Source organism: Arvicola amphibius, chromosome 1 (genome assembly GCF_903992535.2).
Source record: "Arvicola amphibius chromosome 1, mArvAmp1.2, whole genome shotgun sequence".
NCBI classification, from domain to species: Eukaryota; Metazoa; Chordata; class Mammalia; order Rodentia; family Cricetidae; genus Arvicola; species Arvicola amphibius.
This window is the reverse complement of record NC_052047.1, coordinates 193,274,801-193,295,437: the sequence shown is the minus strand read 5'-3', so window position 1 is coordinate 193,295,437 and position 20,637 is coordinate 193,274,801. Positions and strand designations below refer to the sequence as shown.

The following is a 20,637-nucleotide window of genomic DNA, read 5'->3' as shown; positions in this document are numbered from 1 at the left end:
AGCAGAAACAGAAACTTGTTCTTTATATAGAACACTAAGAAGGTACTCTGAACATTTTTATTATAAAAGAGCTGGTAAGTGTGGTGATTAAGAAAACTTTGCATGATGGTCGTTTCAAGAAATACATTTTCAACCTATTTTATTAAGGTTTCCTGGGTTTCTGGACACAAACGTTATTGTAACAACTGACTTTGTTTACTGAGCTCAAAACATGTTAGTATCTGAGCTCTGATCCTGGGAAGGGGCAACAAGAAGGGAGTTTATACAAGCCCCCATTTCTGGTGTCAACTGTGAAATGCTTCAGATGTGGACTCCAACCTTACATCTGTGCTAACAGTTTTTGTCAACTCCAGTAAGTAAATTAAATAATCCATCTTCTTCAGATTTTCAGATAAATATTTAATCACATATTTGGCCCCAAACCTCCCTTAATTCTTCCTATCTATATAATGCCTGCTTCCGAATAGAAAGGTTACTGAAGAGTAAATAAAACCATAGATGTACAGCTCTTAGTTTCAAACCTTGGATACATGTGCCTAGTGATGTTAAAATGTTTTATATGTATATGTCTACATTAATACTAGTCCAATCTCTGATGTTGTCCAATAGAAAAATGCACTCATTTTTACTAGCTCTGACTGCAGGAATGAGCCTCTCCTGTAAACTGCTGCCATGATTTATCGTATCAACGCAGCTTGAAAGTCTTTTCAGTGGCACCTAATGGATCTTTCTGTTTTCCTTACTTAGTCTATGGTCAAACAGAATCATGTATTTGCACTGAAAATATGCTACTTCTAAAGCACATAGATGATTTTTTAAGTGAGACTTAATTTTTCATATTTGGACAAAAAGTCAGTTAAAGGCTTCCCCAGTGTCTCTCTTGAAAACATGCACAGGAAAACATATACACACAGCCTTTCATATTCAGACCAGAGAGAGCCGTCCTTTTTAATAATGTCTTATCAAAAGTAAAAAGAGTGTTTAATACTCCCAAACCCAATACATGGAAAAAACTTTGTAGGATCCATTGTCCCTGTTTAAAAACAAAAGAAAAAAGCTCAGGTCTGATCAGAGATTGCAAAAAAGGATAAATAGATAAAACAAAGAGGCTTCTATGTTTTTGTTTTTACACTACCATAATAATACAGATGCCAATAAATTGACTTATTTCAGTTATATAATATAAAAAAGTACCTATGGCAATGTCCGTATCTTAATAGCCAAATAATTATAAATCTTCCTTCACTGATAATAAATCTGTATATAAAATTACATAATTTTCAAATGTTTATACTTTATAGGGACCCAGTCTTTATCGAAGAATATGGACACAATTAACACCCAAAAGGAAGCTCCTCAAGAATTTAGCTAAACACGGTGGCACACATGTAATCTCTGCACTCAGGAATCCTGCTGAGGCAAGGGAACAGGTACATGTGTAGGACCAGCTTGAGCTACATAGCAAACACCAGCTCAAAAGGCTACACTACAAGTTTGTCTCTTAAAGAAAAAAAGCCACCACTACCACGAAGAAAAAAAAAGAAACCTACTTAATGTGCTAATTATAATTAATCTATTAAGAGTGAGTCATTAGAGAAGAGGCTAACATTAAACAGTATAACCTCACCCATCTTGATTAATCTGAATTATCACTATCAGAGGACAAAAATCCAGACAGTCTGGTTCTTGGAGCTAGATCGCCTACCTTGAACTTCACTCTTTATCTCAGGTAAATGCTACAATTCTTCTGCTAAGGGAAGGTACTGTCATAGTAATCTCAGTGGTCTAGCCTAGCAACTGCAATCATGGGAAACATCTTTATACTCTCCAAGCTGTTTTCTGAAAACACACACAACAAAAGTAAAACAAGCCAAATTAATAGATGTGACTTTATGTATTTTTCCCCTAGCAAACAAATCAAATAAGTTAAATCTTTTTATGAACTGTTATATAGTGGCATTTATCCACATAGCTCTTCATATATAAAGCAACACAGAAATAGACAGATTCACACTTCTCTCACATACACATTCAGATACCACTTAGAAAAGAAATTGTAAAGGTCAATGGTAAGCCTGCAGTCCCTTCATTTAGTTTGTTAGAGTACTGTATTATGCTTGAATAAAATAAGAAAACACATTGCCAAGAATTTGCACTGCAGAACTACTGGCATACTAGTTTCAATACAAGAAAGGGAATAATATCACACCACACTGAAACACGTTATTCTACAAACCAATCTTTACCAATTTTTACAAAAGAGGAGATGGCTCCAGAGTACAATGATTAGTGAGAGGTGTCTCTTCTACTGAGACCAGAAGACAACAAAAGTAGGCAGATATTGGAGGGAGGGGGTGGAAGTTGACTTCTTACTAGACCAATGTTTCTTTTCTAATAAAATCAACATAATTCAAGTTAAAATAAGGAGTTAAATTATCCTTTTTTGGCTGTTATACACTAAACAGGCTTTGACATTACTGCATCAATAGGGTGATAAGTTGGGTGACAAAAGAGTAATAGTCAGTATTAATCTTGACAATAAATAAAACTTTTTCTTAGAGGTGTTACTACTGCTTCTCCATAGTAAAGAGCAAGCGACTATAGCAAGACTTTCGTTCACTCTGGTTTCACCTTCTTCTCCACATTAAAACAGTATGCTCCTACACACATGCTTTCTGTTTTTGGAATTTACTTTAATGGTGGTATGTGACAGCATCTTCACTGTTTAAATAGTCCCAATCACCAAATTATGGATCCAGCTGTAAAACTAATTAATTTACCTCCATTTTCTTGCAGACTATTTTCAATTACATTTTGTTTCCTCTAACCTGCTCCTTACCTCTGGTAGAGTAGAAATGTTATTGTTCTCTAAGTTTAACTCCTCAAGTGCACAGCATTTTGCTAATGATCTGGGTATTGCTGACAATCTATTGTATCTCAGGCCAAGACGATTTAAACTGGACAGGTTTCCTGTAAATACAAGAAAAAGGAATTTATCATTCAGAAAATCTAATGAGCCTTTAACTATCATAAGCTACTCACTAGATAATCATTAGTTACTCTGAAGAACTACTGAAGTACTATTTCAGCAGATCTTGGTATCAGAGAAATAACGAAACAGACAGCTTTAAGAGAATTTCTAAATAAATTATAATCTTTGGATTTAACTTATAACACATGATTCTGAGCATCTCACACAAATTCTATGATATCAATGATATCTAAGCATATCCAACCTGCACACACACTAGCCGCTACTGAGCATATAAACAGTGAAAGCATCATCCCACAGATATCTCTGAGCTTTATTGTCAAGAAAACATAGAAAGCTACATGTAAGCACCCCAGATGAATGCAGGGTCTACTATCATAAAAGATTCAAACAAAACTTCCTAAACAACACATATAAATTTGTTGTGGTATTTAGAAGGGCAATAGTGACAACCACTAAGTTGAGTATATTCCTTTGTCATGACTGATTCATTTCTAACTACAGATCACAGCTACTGCTCTGACATTTCTGGATAGGTCAGGTTAAAATGTCAAATGCTGCCTTTATGTCTACATTAAACAGTTTTCCCAATGTTATAAATTACAGAAATGGATGACTGTGTCATGTGTTAGCTTTTGCAGATACATATTTGAAGTCTTGTACTTTTACTAATCTACTGTCTATTTCATTTTATTCTGCTCATCACATGACCCAACTTTCTAGGATACAACATTGCTATGATAATTAACACAGCTACCATAGCATCAATCAAGCTTTGACAGTGTTTGGAGAGCAGCTGCTACACCCCCAATCCTCACCTAGTCACTATTCACCTCCTGCTTCTCAGTGAAGAAACTAGCAACAGAGGTCATCTAAATTACCACCTGAAGTTAGTTTTATCCTTTACAATGTCATGGTAACAGTTCTATTTTTACAATATATTCTCGTGAGTCTATACCTTAAATCTAATCAATTGTAACACAGACTCCCTGCCCGGGGTCTCTGCCTTCCCACTCGACCGCAGCCACTCCACAGCTGCATCACTACATTTCCTTCTGCAATCCTGTGGGGATATTGAGCCACCGAGAACTTATAGTTCTGGTTAAGATTCCAAAAAGTGTAAAACAGAATATAAAAGCAACAATAAAAACTATCACTTAGCAAAAATAAGTTCAGCTTGCCTTAAAGTCATTTCTAAGTTAACTAAAGATGCTTCACTGGTATCTTTCTGATGGCACTCTGGTAAGATGGACCCACTTTAAATGGGGATGGAGGGACAAAGCAAAACAGGAGTGACTCCTTTCCAAAGTACCAGAGAATTTACAGACCAGAAACCAGAAACCAGAAGCCTTCTCTACTATTGTTCTACCGCACTATGACTAAATATCTACTGGCCAGAATGGGGACAGCCACATGTACAAGAGCAGAATAGTAAAACTGGAGATAGCAGAATACAATAGAAAACGTGAAAATGTATCCTGAAGGCTGAGATGCTGCTGTCTTTAATTTTTAATTTTTTTTTTTTTTTGCTTTTTAGCATGTCCTTCAACCAGATAATCAGTTGGCAACATTTATAAGCTAAACCTTGAGATTAGTAAGTAAACCTTAAAGAATTATGTTTCAAAGGCAGACAATTCTTGAGTCTGATATTATTAGTTCAAATAGTTAAAAGCTATATGTACTTTGTGAGTTTTTTCATTTCATTGTGTACATGGGTTTGTGTGTACGCACACATGAGTGGGTTCACAGGCATGCCAACTTGTATGTGTAGGCCCGAGGCTGACACTTTGTGTCTTCCTCAGTTACTCCCCACCTTATTTCTTACTGCACTTGGGTTTGGCTGACTCGACAGTACTGGCTGGCCTGCATCACCACCTTCCCAGATTACAAGCACGCACTGCTGCAGGCCCCTGCGCGCTAAGACGGTGCTCCAGTCCTGGTGCTCCAGCCCTCGCGCTCTGCGATCTCTTAAGGTTAGGGTATGATCACAGATGGCTGTCTTTATGCTCACGACTAAACGTTCTCTTCTCACATAGAGGCTATTTGATTACAACCTTTGGTCCTAAAACAGACCAATTTTAGAATGTTTATGATGCAGTTTACCAAAACTGCTTCTTTACAGGACAATTAGCCTCAGAGTTCAGTTTAAATCTGTGTATATATTTGTAAGTCTACCTAAGTTATTCTATCTTAGGTTTCAATCTATTTTCAAGTATGCAATATTCATAATAAGACATTTCAGATTAAACTGGCAAGGCTATTTTACTTAGCTGATTCTTGTTAAATCAATCTGTTTTCTATCTACATATGTGGTACCTTAAAGGTGAGGTCAAGGTTGGAAGAAATCCTGTAGACAGTACATATTAGAATCTTGAACAGAATAAAAGCATCCAAAAATTTTATTTCCAAAGACAGTTTCTTGATACCTAAAACTCAACTTTACAATCTAAGACAACACAGCTCTGACTGGCTCCTTGATGTACTGGTTACACTATTCCTAATACTATGCCAATACTTCTGGAATCAGTGGGGGCCACACCAATTATAAATGCTTTTTCTGTATCCCTTTTCACATCGTCATAAATTCTGTTGCCAAAACACTAATGCAGAGCCAGGCAAAGAACATCCACAGCTGAATATTGCTCAAAATTTATTACAATAGAGCAAACACTGAGGCACATTAAGGTAGCATAGTGACCTTTGAGAACTCTTATAGAAAGAAAAAAAACATAGACTTCATTAATTGAAAATAATTCCTAATACCAGTTATCTTGTCCAAGTTGCTCATCCAATTCTATACCCTTAAAATACTCATCTGTTCTATCTCTTTGCTAGTTTTTCCATCATCTCAAAACAAAATTATGTAGCTAGTTTTGAAGATTAACCTTTAATATTTAAACCTACACCTTAATAGTTGAGGTGAATCCACTTTTCTGTAACTGAGAAAAACTAAACAACCACTTCTTTTCCTATTAAAAGTTACCTTACGTGACTACTTTTAAGACTTCTAGCTCTCTTCTACTGACCCAGATGTTACAATACAGAAGGCCAAATATCAGACAGTCTACTCTCTCAAGACACTTACAAATGACTGTTATGCTCAGAGTATGATAGTAGCTGAGAAGCCTGAACAAAATATTTTGAATATTTATAGAAGACAGCTCCTAGTAGGAAAGATCAAAAATGACCTTATAAACCAGAGCTATTGTTGCAAAGGAACATCTCTGCCTGGTACAGCAGAAGGAAATGAACAGAGAAGAAAACTGTAAACATGGAGAGATGGGACCAGTGAGCAGGCTCAGCAAGTAAAGGCTAAACACCATGCCTGAGGATCTGAGCTTAATCCTTTGGACCCCACAATGGTGGAAGAAAACATATTTCTGCAAGTTGTCCTCTGGCCTCTCCTCTGCATGCACCCATGCATGAACATGCATGTGCACACGCATGCACGCACGCACATACACAGGAATGAATGAATGAATGAATGAATGAATATAAGATTTATAAATAGTTTTAAAATGAAATGTAGAGGTAAGATGTTTGGGTATAATACAATATGGCATTTGTTTTCATTATCAACTTAAGAAATGAGCTCAAAGGTCAAGAAATGGATCATGGCTTGAAGCTTTAGACACCCATTCTGTGATATCCAATTAAAAAGCTAAAAATGCCTAGGTGACACCTTAGAGCCCAGCTGCTGTGGGCACCTGTGAGCTGGTCCCTGAGGGCATAGGGAGTGGAGCTAGCCCTACCCCTTGCTGCTAGCTGCACAGGGTGAACTAGCCAGGAGTACGCTGGAGCACCATCCTGGTGGTAAGGATGAGGGAAAGTTGGCAGGCTGACCCACCCAGCCACCATCCAGACCCAGAACCAGAGCCATGAGTTAGTTCACTCTGACATCTACCCATCTATGAACTACTGGAGCATGTAAAGGGGCCAGAACTGCAGATTCAAAGCTGCAGGATCTCCGTAACACTGGGCAACAACAGGATACCCAAGAGGAGTCCCACTGAGGGCCCAGTGTGAATAGTGGAGCAGAGACCAGGGCCTCAAGCCACTCACTACAATCAACATTGCACGCAAAGATGAACGGACTAAAGGTAAACTGTGTGACTCACTGGACTACACTACAGCTTCCACAACAAAGATCTCTTTTTTTTCTTAAGTTTTCTTTTATTTGAGGGGGAGGTTGCAAGGTTAGAGGGCGGATACAAAGGGACAGGGAGATGAGAGGGATTGAGATGAATGATGTGAAATCTACAAAGAATCAATAAAAAGTTTTTTTTAAAAAAAGTAAATTACAGAAATTTTGTAAAATTTCTTTTGTGAATGTGGCCTTAATGTAGTATAATACAAGAATTATACAACAAATTCTACAAATATTTACTTAATTGGTGGAAAAAATCATTGTAGAAAAATGAGCCACAATTGTGATGAGCATAATTTTTTAAATAAAAATCTTAACAAAAAAAATAATAGCTAAGAAGCAGTGACTAGTTACTTTTCTCACAGCTGAGACCAAATACCTGACATGAAGCAACTTAGGGAGGGAAGGAGTTCTTTAGCTCACAGTTTAAAGATATCATGGCAGGAAAGATGTGTAAAGAACTGATATATTTCATTCTATTTAACAACTATAAGGCAATTTGTATATGTGAATACAGTATCTAATCATGACTCAACTACTGTCATGTTCTGAATGTTTAGACAAATTCAGTAATAAAAACCTTCATACATATGTCTGTGCACATACCAGAGTATTTCAAGATGTGTCAGAGAGTAGAGTTATTATAAACTGTTATGAATGTGATGACCACACAGCTAAATTAATTTCACTTCCACAAAGTGAGGGCCCATGCTCTTTTACTCACTCTCTGCGGGACAAGCAGTACAATTATACTTTATTCTTTGCCAATGGCCACTGTCACAATAAAGCCAGCAAAGGTGGGATTTCCCCTCAAGTAGCGACTGTGACTGTAAAAGGCAATAAATCTTTTAAAAGAACTACAAGTATATAAGGTATTTCTTTCTCTCCTTGCAATGCCTTTCTCTATCACAGAAACATCTGCCAAGCAGTCTTTGAAGTCTACCAGAAGAGCAAAAGGTTAATAATGGAAAGATCCCATAATTTTGCTAAAGCAACTGGCATGCCTCACTAAATTACTCCCTACAGTAAAGCAAGGGACAAACACAAGGCTTTAAATGTCTCTCAATCTCATTCTGTAGTAACAAACAGTGTGGTGATTTCTAAATGCTCAGCACTCAAAAGCCAGTAAACTAGAAGCATACTAAATCTCACCCTTAAAATCAGATTTCCAGAATTAAAACATTTCAAACTAAAACTGTCACTATGAAATTAGTACACAATGTTAACTATGACAGAACAGTGCTTCTACCCCTCCTGCACCTAAGCTCTGTCCTCCTTTACGGTAGGGTTAGAAAGAAGATAAATTTTTAAAAATAAGACCCATGAGAAATCCATGTCTGCAAATGCCTTATCGCTAATTTAAGAGAATGTCAAAAAATCGTCCACATTCAAGATCTTATTACTCTAAGCAAAGTAAAAGATATTGTAGAAATTAAGTAAGAAATATCAAAATTCATTTATGCTTGGGGGGGTGTGACAAGAGGCAGCACAGGTTTAACATTTGTTATAATTCTTCAGCACTGGTTCCAACTACAAGCTAAACTGCAACCGTGAAATCAAAAGAGATCTGCTTTAATGTTGAGACACCACGGCTAAGAAAACCAGCATAGGCGAAAGTCTATATAAATGTAGGCTGATCACTGCCAATCACCAACAGCTTTAAGTGCTTCACTTTGACTATAAATTGTTCTCTGCTCCACTTTGACAGCTTGCTTTCTAGTGCTGTCAAATGTTTAAAGAATGGTGAAATTACATGGCTATGAATTAAATTAGATACTTTCAAATCTGGCAAATGTAAAGTATCTTTAGGTTAACTCAGTGTTAACAGTTGATTAAGACTATTTAAAACAGTCTTAATCTTATTTTAACAAAGTAGCAAAAAAATCAGTAGGAAGAATACACCATTCTAAAGATGAAATGACATCAAAGGTACATTTTTAAGCAAACTGGAAAAAAAGAAAAGCTAAAAAGAAATGCAAAAAAACTGAATGTCAAAAACCAAAGGAATACAATACTTCAAAAAACCAGCATATTATAGATAATGCTACATTGAAATCACTCATAACCTTCGTGTGTGCTGGGGGGGGGGGGGGGTGTTTGTTTGGTCGGTTGGTTTTTGTTTTGTTCGAGGCAGGGTTTCTCTCTGGCTGTCCTGGAACTCGCTCTGGAAACCAGGCTGGCCTTAAACTCACAGAGAGATACCCATGCCCTGTGCCACCAGCCCCAGCATAACCTTTGTCTCTATAACCACAATCTCTGACATTTCTCCAGAGTCTGGAGCAACAAAGACCTCTGTGAACTTGCCTGTGCTTCAGCCTTGACTGCAAGGTTCTGTTGCATCCTCCTCTCTTTATCTAAATTTCAAAAAGAAATTAAATGTTTATTCTACTTTAGGCCCTTCTCCCCTGATTTTAGAATGGTTATCAGAAATCCCAGAATATTTTATGGAAAAGCAGGTTCATCCTCTGAACAAAATTAGACTGTAATAAGACTTAAGGTTTTCCCTTCTGTTCACAGAGAACTCTTGAAGGAGAGGAGGTTTCTATGCGATCAAGTGTAGTTTAAATCAATCAGCAAGATGAAGACTCTGACTTTAGTGCCATCAACTGCTCTTCCCTGTTTTCCTCTGCCTCTTCACCCAGCTCAGGAGCTGTAGTGGCCTTGGCATTGCTGATGCAGGGACTAAATGGCAGTGATTATTGGCAAGAAGGAATGGTTTCACAAGAGCTGATGCTACAGAAAGCAGTGGAAACAACTTGGCTACTTAAGGTGGGGGAGGGGTGGCTTTTGGAAGAATTGAGCAGCTGCTCCAGGGCCAGCAACTCCACAGGGCAGAGAATGTGGCTCTTGTTTGCTCATTGTAGTCACACTTTCAAAATGGTCTATGATAAAAAATAATAACACAACAACAGTATGTTTTTTAAGAAAAAGTATCAAAGGGAACCACTGTTCATGTAGATCAAGCTTAACACTAACTGTTTCAGATAAGTTGTTGCTCATCTCAAATGTCAGTTGAGAATTACTGATGACAGGGTGCCTGCCTAGCATGTATGGAGCCCTGATTTCAATGCTGAGCATCTTTAAATATGTAAAAGAAAAAAATACATAAAATGTGTGCATGTAACAGATCTCAATCCAAATGTTCAAGTTTCTCACCAAATCTTAACCTTCGGCTACACAATCAAACAATACAGCTGACAGATCACAGAGGGATGAGAAAAGACAAAAATGAATTATTTAATAAATAGTACATGAGAAATGATTATAATATTCCAATAAATAATAATTATTAACTATGCCTTCACCCCCCCCCCAAAAAAATAACTATTTTATCTCCTGGCAACTAACAAATTTATTTTCTATAAGTGCAATATTTTAAATTCTTTATTATTAATGTTTCCATTTTCACTGCTTTCTAATACATACTTGTGATCTGATCATGTAGAACATGTGAGACATAAAGTCTACAATATCATCAATTACAAGAGATTAATAATGAAGTCAAGGGCCAGAGAGACGGCTCAGGAGTGAAGAGCACTGTCTTGTCTTCAGAGGACCCAGGTTTGATTCCCAGCACTCATACAACAGCTCACAACCTTTTCTAACTCCAGTCCCAGGGGACCTAATCCTCTCTTCTGGCCTCTGTTGGTACCAGGAAAAACTCATACCCATAAAATAAAATAATGACGAAGTCAGATGTCATCATATCTATGATACTTGATTGGATTTAGGTTGATTAGTATGTACAAGTCACAGGGGTTCAAATCCCCAGGGCCACATAACAAACAAAAATTAAAACAAAGAATTACCTCTATTTAAAAAAACAAACAGACGTGTATAATTAAGAGAACTAGGAGAAAGAAGGTTACACGGGCCAGTTATCTTTCTCAAAGGAAGTGGGTCTAAAGGACCCTAGTGTTGCTGCGGGAGCTCCTTCCATTCCTTCGGCCAATAGCAGCTGAGATACCAGCCCATTGGGGCGTGGTCTCTCTCTCTTTAAAAAAGTGGCCACTTCCCTCCGCTCTCTCTGGCTTCTGGCTCCGCTTCCTGAGACTAGGCTCCCTTCCTGATTGCGCAGAGGGCTGTTGGCTGGGACGGTGATCTGTAAGTTTTTCCCCTTTAAATAAATAACCATTCTATTAATCATAATTCCAAACTGGTGTGGGATTGCTTGTGACTTAAGCCTTCACCCTAGTCCTACTCTACAGGAGATTCTTATCACCTAACACAGTCTGTGCTCTCTGTGTGCAGGGCATTGTGAGTGTGCTAGCTGCAACCTCTGCTCATTACTCCTTATCAAAACAGGGACACAGATAAATTCACAAAAACACTAAACACCGCTAAGGCTTTATGAGAGGGGAAAAAACGGTGGATCAATGACCATTTTCTCTTATCTATTTCATCACTGGAATGAGTGAAGAAGGAGATTCCTCAGCAGACAAGAGGACAAAAACAAAGTCCCTTTGGCAAGAACTTGCTCAAGTAACAATCTAGCAGCTTAAAGAAACACAGTGACTCAGGAGCCTGAGCTCTAAACACAGCCTGAGGTGGGCTACGTTTGCTCTCCTGTCTTAGTTGCAATAGAGTAAACCAACATTTTTTTCTTTATAAGACTAAGTAAAATTATGGATTTCATGAAAGATTTTTATTTTGGTTTGTTAGATTATTTTTAACATGACAACCACGTGGGAGAAAAAAGTTAAGAAACTGAAATTAAGCAGTTACTTTTCCTTTACTATTCAACTAGTTGTTCAAAATTAAGCAAACTTTAAGACACTGATTTCAATGTGGGGACATCTCATATTAGACACTAAACATGTCACTATGTACTTTTCAAAGACAGATACTAAGGTTAAAAATTAACACATCTGTTGAGCTGGCCCAGAAGTATACTCAGAAATATCATCGTAAAAGATCAAAACTGAGAAAACTTAGTTTTTAAACTTCAGAAATAAAGACATCATCCTATATGGCTGGTTGGACAAAAATCTGTCACTTACAATGTACGAACACATGCATTAAATTCCAAAGGGCAGAAGCAAAAGGCAGAGCTATTTCCTGATTCCATAAGGCCCTAAAGAGAAGGGAACTGAATCTAATGACAGTGTACCTGGCCAAACTGTCCAAACCTATACCAACTGTGGAGGACACTACTGTCCCCATGAGCTGTTTTGATAAGAACTACCACCAGACTGGCTTCAGCTAATCAAACCCTGACTAAAGCAGCTGCAGCGATGAGACAGCTGTGGGCGGTGACGTGAAAACACTGCAGAGGAGACGGCAGTGGTCCCGCTGTCCCGGACCTGCCACTGACACAGAGAAGACGGGAACATCCCTCAAAAAGCAGGCTGTGGGACAGCGTGAAAACAAACTCACTGCTTCACTGCACTGTGATAACCAAATGTTCTACAAGGAAACTAAAATTGTTTTTAAAACCTTGCTAATAAGGAAAAAAATGTCTTCACTGATGAATTTTACCAAATATTAATGCTGGCTTTTTTTCCCCTTATAGTCTAGTATGCTTCTTTGTTTGGCCTACATGTATATCTGTGCACCACTTAAATTTCAGGAGACCAGAGAACTGGAGTTACAGATGGTTAGGAGCTGCCATATCAAACTCTGAAAGAACAACCGGTTCTCTTATCTGCTGAGCTATCTCTCCAGTCCCAAGTTATGCCACTTTCATATAAACTTCCAAAAAATGAAGAGCATTCAAAACTTACTATATGTGAGCAACTTTACTAGACAAAACAACATATTTTATGATTTGTGAGACTATTTGCTATAAATAAATAAATGAATCTAATTTTCAACGTTCTACAAGAATGTGCCTTTTCCCATTATCTCACTTTGGTAAACAATTCCAGTCTTATTGTCCTCATTATCCGTGTTTTCTGTTTTCCTATCATTTCACTCATGAAATAACCAACCTCTGTTTAGACCTGTCTCAACAGGTCTCATTAATTCCCTGGAAAGAAACTTTGGGGTCTTGAGGAGACAGTTCAGTGGCTGATATACTTACTAAGAGGGATGGAGATCCAAGTTCAGACTCCTATGCTGTGGGACAGAGGCTTATCTGAATTTGCATCAAGCTCATAAAAATATAAAATTGTATTTTACTAGTCTCTTCACTGTATTACCTTCTCTTTTCAAAACTTTTCTCTTTTGTTGCGTTTAATCTTAACATATTATTTCTCTTTCTTTTATTGGTTCCAGGGTATTTCTTTGACTTTAACTTATAGGTCATTATTTTGGCCTTTGTGTTATATAATAAACTATATAGCATTTTCCAACTAATTTAATTTGGTAACACATCTTTTCATCTATAGGCACATGTGTGTGTTAGGAGGAGAACATACTATCAGGATCCAGAGGTCAGTGCTCGGTGTCTCTATTACTCTCCCCATCATTTTCTGAAAGTTCCTCAATGACCCTGAAGCTCACTAGCTGGCTAGATTGGCTGGCCAATGACATCCTGGGATCCCCATTACTTGATCTCTCCAACACGGAGATTACAGGGTTATGCCATCGTGTGCAGCTTTTTATGTGGGTGCTCAGAATCCGAACTCAGATCCTCGTGACTGGATAGCACTTTAGTCACTAGGTCCATCTCCCTAGTTCCTTGGTAGACATTTCTAAGAATTGTGTTTGTTTCTTTTTTGTATCAGCCTTAACATAATCACGTTCACAAACACAGAACATACACTCCCTCCATGCTTTTTCATCTGAGATCACTTCTCTGTCCAACCTAGCCATTTCAGTTACTTTAAAAACAAGGCAGAAAAAAGTTGTTATGGTTTCTAATATCCTGAATCATCCATCTGTTCTTTTTATATTTTAAGTTTAACAGCATACTCCTATAACTTGTTACATGATGCAGACAATTTTGCCTTTCCAGTTTAAATAATAAATATTTAATTTGTTACCAGTACAAATACTAATATGGTAGGAAGGTCCATGGACCAAGAACTAAAAAGGCATAAGTTAAATGGTAATTATAATATCTAAGTCTCAGCTTGCTTTTCTGTAAGTAAATTATTGACTTATATTATTTAAGATAGCCTCTCCACTTGTGGAGAAACTAAGGTCAGGATGTAAAATAAATAAATGAATGGATGGATGAATGGATAAATAGATGAATGAATGAATAAATGAATAAATAAAACCATTAAAAAAATATACCTCCCACCTAAAAGTTGATAACAACTCCCTCCTATAATTTAAAAAAAAAAAAAAAAAAAAACAACAAAAGCCCAAACAGAACACATCCTCCACAATCAAAGACTTAACAAAACAGAGGTTAATATTAGCAGTCTGGAAACACACTCAGAACCCAGACACAAGATACTGGGAAGATACAGATACAGATACACAAGATACAGATCAGATACTGGGAAGGATTCTGCCCAAGAGCTTTCCCAAACAGAAGATGCACCTGAAGGGTTCAGCTGCATCTAAACCCTGCAGATGTAGAGCCTTCCAGGGATGCTCCTTGAACAGTGAGCCAGAAGTGAGCTCATCCTCTAACAAGACACCAACAGACCTTGGTGTCAGCTAGGAGACCCTCATACACTGACCATGACATTATTAAAATGGCTCTTTTAGATACATGACAGAAGCAAACAAAATGATTACTGAGAAAGATAGACTCTAAACCTAAAGTGCTTTATTAAAAGCACCTCAGAAATAGTCATTCAGATTATATAAATCAAGTGCAGATGACATTTTTTAAATAACAAAACTTATTTAATAAAACTTTTTGGCATATATATATATATATATATATATATATATATATATTTCTAGACAATTGAAAAAAACAAGACTACACAAGTGTGAGAATACTATCATAGCTCAAGTCAACTGTTTACAGTTTGGCAAAATCCTCAAAATACATTTTAAGTATCTTAAAAACATCTCTTACCAACTCAACATTACAAATGAACATTAAGTTATATCATTATACTTTAAAAACTAGACAATAGTGCTTTTATTTTGCACTGTGGTACTTTAACAAAGAAGAGATTACACTGATATAACAGTATGTGACATTCTGAAATAAACAGAAATCCCTCCATTTTGCTGTAAGTATACACTAACTCCATGTTTTATCTTCTTTATAATACCAAATGGATTCATTTCCTAAGATATAAGTTTCCTTTATCAAGAAATAGAAAAGTGATTTAAAGTACTATTCTAAAACTTTTACTACTACTTTGATAATTTTGATTTTGTATTACCAAAATGGATCAAAAATAGTCCTTTCCATAATCATGTAGCTATAGATATCAGTATCTTCCTTCTCCCCTCATACCTATTGTATCTGGGAGGTCTAGTAGTTCATTGTGCTGCAAGTCAAGGTTGGTTATCTGTGTGCAGTTTCCAATCTCCTTTGGAAGGTGTTCAAGTTGATTGTGAGCTACATCCAGGGTAATGAGGTTACATAATTCACCTGTAAATTGATCAACATAATAATAAGCATTAAGGAATATATCAGGTAATACTGAAAGCAAGGGAGTACATTTATGATTCCTAAGTTCAGCCTGTACTTCAAAACGGTAAATTATCTGCTGAAAACAGTCCTGTAGTGAAAGAAAATTTCAGCTCAACCAGACTCTCAAACAGTTACTTCAGAAACTGACAGCTAATGAAATGGAAAGGATACTTATAAACCAAGGCTTCGTCCTTCTGTGCTGTGTGTTCTTGGTGCTGTCTTTTGGTCCTAGGGACTGAACCCCAGGCCTCACATATACTAAGCATGTACTCTGTCACTGAGCTACACACAAACCACCTTACCCTCTAATCCTGCCATATATTCCTTTGAAGTAGACATATAGAGCACAAATGCTAATATATTCTAAGACTTTTCAAAAACTGACTAGTTTAAATAACCAAATTCAGCACATGATATTAGAGACACCTTCTTACCTAAATATATGTATGCTTTCAAAATGCATTTACTGGTGCTATATAAATGACTAAACATATTTTAAATAAAAATTCCTTCACAATTTAATAGAAAATGAGGTACATTTCCCCTACCTATTCTGGGTTAGAAAGAGGTACACTAATAATTCAAATTTCTTAGTATTAACTGTACGTTAAGACCCTTTTGATGTGGGATTCCCCTCCGTATGTTGTGAATACCATTGGTGAATAAAGAAACTGTCTTAGTTAGGCCCGTGATAGGATAGAGTAGAGCTAGGAGGGAAAAACTAAACTGAATGCTGGGAGAGAGAGGGCAGAGTCAGTGAGAAGCCACAGAGCCACCACCAGAGACAGACACGCTGGAACCTTGCCGGTAGGCCACAAGTTTCGTGGTAAATATAAAATAATAGAAATGGGTTACTTTAATATGTAAGATCTTGCTAGGAATATGCTATAGTGTTTGGCCTAGCAGGAATTTAATTAATACAGTTTCTGTGTGGTTATTTCGGGAGTCTGGGTGGCCGGGAAACCAACAAGCGGCCTCATACAACACCTTTTTCTATTTGTAATAGATTTGTTGATATGAACATGATGTGTTTGTTTGTTTGAGAGACAGGGTTTCTCTGTGTAGCTCTGGCTCTCCTGGGACTCACTCTATAGAACAGGCTGATATAGAACTCAGAGATTCACCTGCCTCTACCTCCTGAGTACTGAGATTAAAGGTATGAGGTTTGAAGATACTGAAAAAAGTAAAAACTATAAAACTCTGAAAAAAGAGTGGGAGAAAACATTTACAAGTCATGGATTTGATAAGGAATACAGAAATATTTAGAATATTTCTAAAATATACATATGTATATGTATATTTCTAAAATATACATAAAGACCTCCTCAGTCCCAAAGAAGCCAATTTAAAACTTGACTCCGGCTGAGCAGCATCACACCCTGTAATCTGGCAGTAGGAGACTAAGATAGAAAGTCTGCAAGCTAAAAGACAGCCTTCTGCCTATACTACACAGAAACATGATTCAAAACATAAACTGTGGGGAGTTATGCAGGTTTCCAAGGGGCAAATGCACAAAGGCTAGTACACAGGCAAAGTCAGTCAACATGTCTAAACCTCAGATGAGTGAAAGCAATACATTTTATCACTGTATCCATTAGGACAGCTATTACTGAAAAAACGGAAAGTGTGGAGAGCAAGTGTAAAAATTATAACTTTGAGTTCGGCTGATTGGAATAGAAATTGGCACAGTCTGTGGCAATCAGTAGATTAGCTCCTTAAAAAACTATTAATATAAAAAAATACAGTTATCACAACAAAACTTTACCTCTGGGAATTCTGAAATTATCTAAAAAAAAACCAGAATACTGAAAGCAGGGACTAATTAAAAAGTATAACCACTGTTACCTGTAGAACAGTACTCATGGAAGCATCATTCTTCATAGCCAAAAAGTAAGTATAACCTCAAATGTCCAGAAGTCAATGAATAAACAAAATGTTGTATATATAAATATTTTGATTCTTTATAAAAGAATGGAATTCTGATTTTCTGATCCATGTTAAAACTGGATAACCTTGAAAAATATGCTAGGTGAAATAAACCAGACACAAAAGGGCAATTAATTAAATGATCCTATTTATATGAGGTACTATGTATAGACAGAAAGTATAGTAGTTACTGGGTTCTGAAGAAGATGGGGTGCAGCAGTTTAATGGGCATACAATGTTGTCCTCGGAGTATGAAAAGGTTCTGCAGTTGAATAATGAGAGTTGGACAATATGAACACACTACCACTAAACCGCTAAATAAACTGTATGTAACATCTACTTTCTAACTGAATCTCAGAGCAGTCTTCACCTTGGGGGTTGGATAATAAAAATATGTGTATACATAAATAAATAAAAATACATATAATAAAATTAAAGACAGAATAGAGACTAGTCAACATATGCAAATGTTGGCTGTTCAGTAAAAAGCAATATTGGTAACACATGCAAGACTTGAAATGAGAGAGAGAGAGAGAGAGAGAGAGAGAGAGAGAGAGAGAGAGAGAGAGAGAGAGAAAAGACACATACTACAAATATCAGCAGTGAAACAAGCGAGTACATTCTACATTCTTCTTTTTCATTTTCAGGTTTTGAGACAAGTCTTGTCCAGTAGCCCAGGCTGGCACTGAACTTGTGATCCTATGACTTCAGTCTCCAAAGTGGTAGAATTATAAGAATGTACCTCCATATTCAGCCCATTTCTTAGAGTTTTTTTTTCAACTAAATCAATAAATTTATATAAAGCTATAAAATTAAAGTGACATTCTATAGGTAGAATTTTCTGTCCTACCAGCCAGCTCCCAAATAACCACACAGAAACTTATTATTAATTAATTATAAATGCTTGGCCAATAGCTTAGGTTTGTTACTAACTAGCTCTTACAACTTAAATTAACCTATATTTCTTTTTTTTTCTTTTCTTTTTTTATTTAAAAATTTCCATCTCCTTCCCTCCTCCTCCCCCATCCCTCCCCTCCTCCTCCCCCTTCCCTCCCCTCCTTCTCCCCCTTCCCTCCCCTCCCCTCCATTTTTTTTAATTGGTGTTGTTGTTACTGTTTTTGATAGAGGGACAAGTTCTCACTATGTACCACTTGCTAGCCCAGAGCTAGTCTCAACTTATGACAGTCCTCCTGACCTTGCCTCCCACATGCTGGGATTACAGTCTGGCCTTCCATCTTTAAAATAATAATAAGTACTTTAAGCAACTTTATAATTGTGAATCATAAATTCAAAAACTTTGGCTATACAAACAAGTCCTTAAAAAATCATACACAAACACCAAAACTCAACAAATAGGAACTCCTAATGATACTCTAACCATTAGATAAATTTTATATATAGCTGTAAAGTTTTTCCCTCCAAAAACTGTGGCACAAATGGTTTCTCTGGAGACTCATACCAAATGCTTAGACAAGAATTAACTAACACTCATGTAGTCTCTCACAAAATGTTGTAAAGAGGGAAATATTTCTAAATTCATTTTATTAGGCTAGCATTACCCTGATAACAAAAACAGTCAAAGGCGGTACAAAAAGAAAACCCACAGACCAATGGCTAATTCCCTCTTTATATAATATGACACTCTATATATTGTAGAGACATAGAGACTTAACATAAGAATTTATCAATTCCAAATATACAATACTGGTTCTGTGCTTGAAAAATTAACCAACTGTAATTCAGTGCATCAACAGTCCTAAGGAAGAAAAATTATCTGATGACTGATAGAAATATTTGATAAAATTAAAAGTATTCCTAATGTTAAAAATCCTAATAAGGAACAGAGAGAAATTTATATATGAATTTTTAACTCTGATTTTCATTCTGATACGAAAAACTTGAAGTCAATATGTCTGTCCTCACAATACTAATGAAAAGGCTGTGGATTGACAACTTCTGTTATGGTCATCAGAGACTTGAGGACAAAGTGCAAATTCCTGAGCTAAAAAACTACAGAGAAATGTGAATTCAGAAGAGCTGGAGTTTAGGAAAACAGTTTAAAGGTAACTGCTGGTCCAAACTGTGGGATGCAAGAGAGGTAACTGAGAGACTGCAAGAAAGGAGTCCCTCCTAGAAGTGGCCCTCTCTCTGAAGTTTTCATGAAGGCTCTCAGGCAAAGGCAGCAGGAAAATTATTTATTTCACCTAGGCATTTAAAGCAACAGAAAACCTAAGACAATCTCCACACACAAACAATCTACTGGACTAAATCTGCACTAACATCTTTACTGCTTGTTTTGGTACACTGGGCAGACTTTAGGAAATCATTTTAATAAAGACCATGTGATTATCTCAGTGTTTCCTTTATATGCCTGTATTAACATAGAAAATTGGGAGGACTATATTATAGGATGCCAATGGTTATTGTGACAGTAGGATCTCTCTCTCTCTCTCTCTCTATTTCTCTCTCTCTCTCTCAACATATTCTGTCATTTGCTGCAGTAATGAAATTCTCATTCTGTCAACACATACTAGCTCTAATACATGAAAGAAATAAGACTGAATAATAGTGGTAACAGGCAGAAGTACAACTTAGCTATATAATTTCTATACCTCTCTGTTTATTAACATTTTGGTAAAATAGACAGTCAATATTAGTACATTTGACTTTATTAGATATTAGAAAATTGAGGTTTCTTTGTACAAGAGAATCCTGAATGTACAGAATTATTATGCATGAACCTTTTTTGTAATAACTCAAAGATTCTGAGCAGCCCCTGCTTTAAGGGAACATAATAATTCAACTATGATAAATGAACTTTACTTTTCTAACATGGTAGGAAGTATTAGGATCCCAGCTCCTGAAATGTAGTTCCTGTGCATCCTAGTTAACCAGTTTCCTTTGTAGCCATTTATGTGTATCTTAATGTTTCTGTAGCACCAAATAAATCTGTTATATAGCATACTTTAAGTAACTTCTGTGTATATATATATATATATATATATATATATATACACACACACACACACACAAATATATATAATATGTGTGTGAAATAGTTTTTATTGAACAGCTTAT

The 20,637-nt window shown here is 36.6% G+C and overlaps 1 protein-coding gene across 2 annotated transcripts in view; it reads right to left on the bottom strand.

The window, feature by feature from the left end:
• Positions 1–20,637, bottom strand: part of Shoc2 (SHOC2 leucine rich repeat scaffold protein) — an 87,504-nt gene that overhangs the window by 12,612 nt on the left and 54,255 nt on the right. For both annotated transcript variants that reach the window (XM_038349299.1, XM_038349308.1), the window contains exons 3-4: positions 15,454–15,591; positions 2,840–2,970 (exon numbers count right to left, since the gene is read on the bottom strand). In XM_038349299.1, the coding sequence (XP_038205227.1) occupies positions 2,840–2,970; positions 15,454–15,591 (269 nt within the window). The remainder of the gene's footprint in view (positions 1–2,839; positions 2,971–15,453; positions 15,592–20,637) is intronic.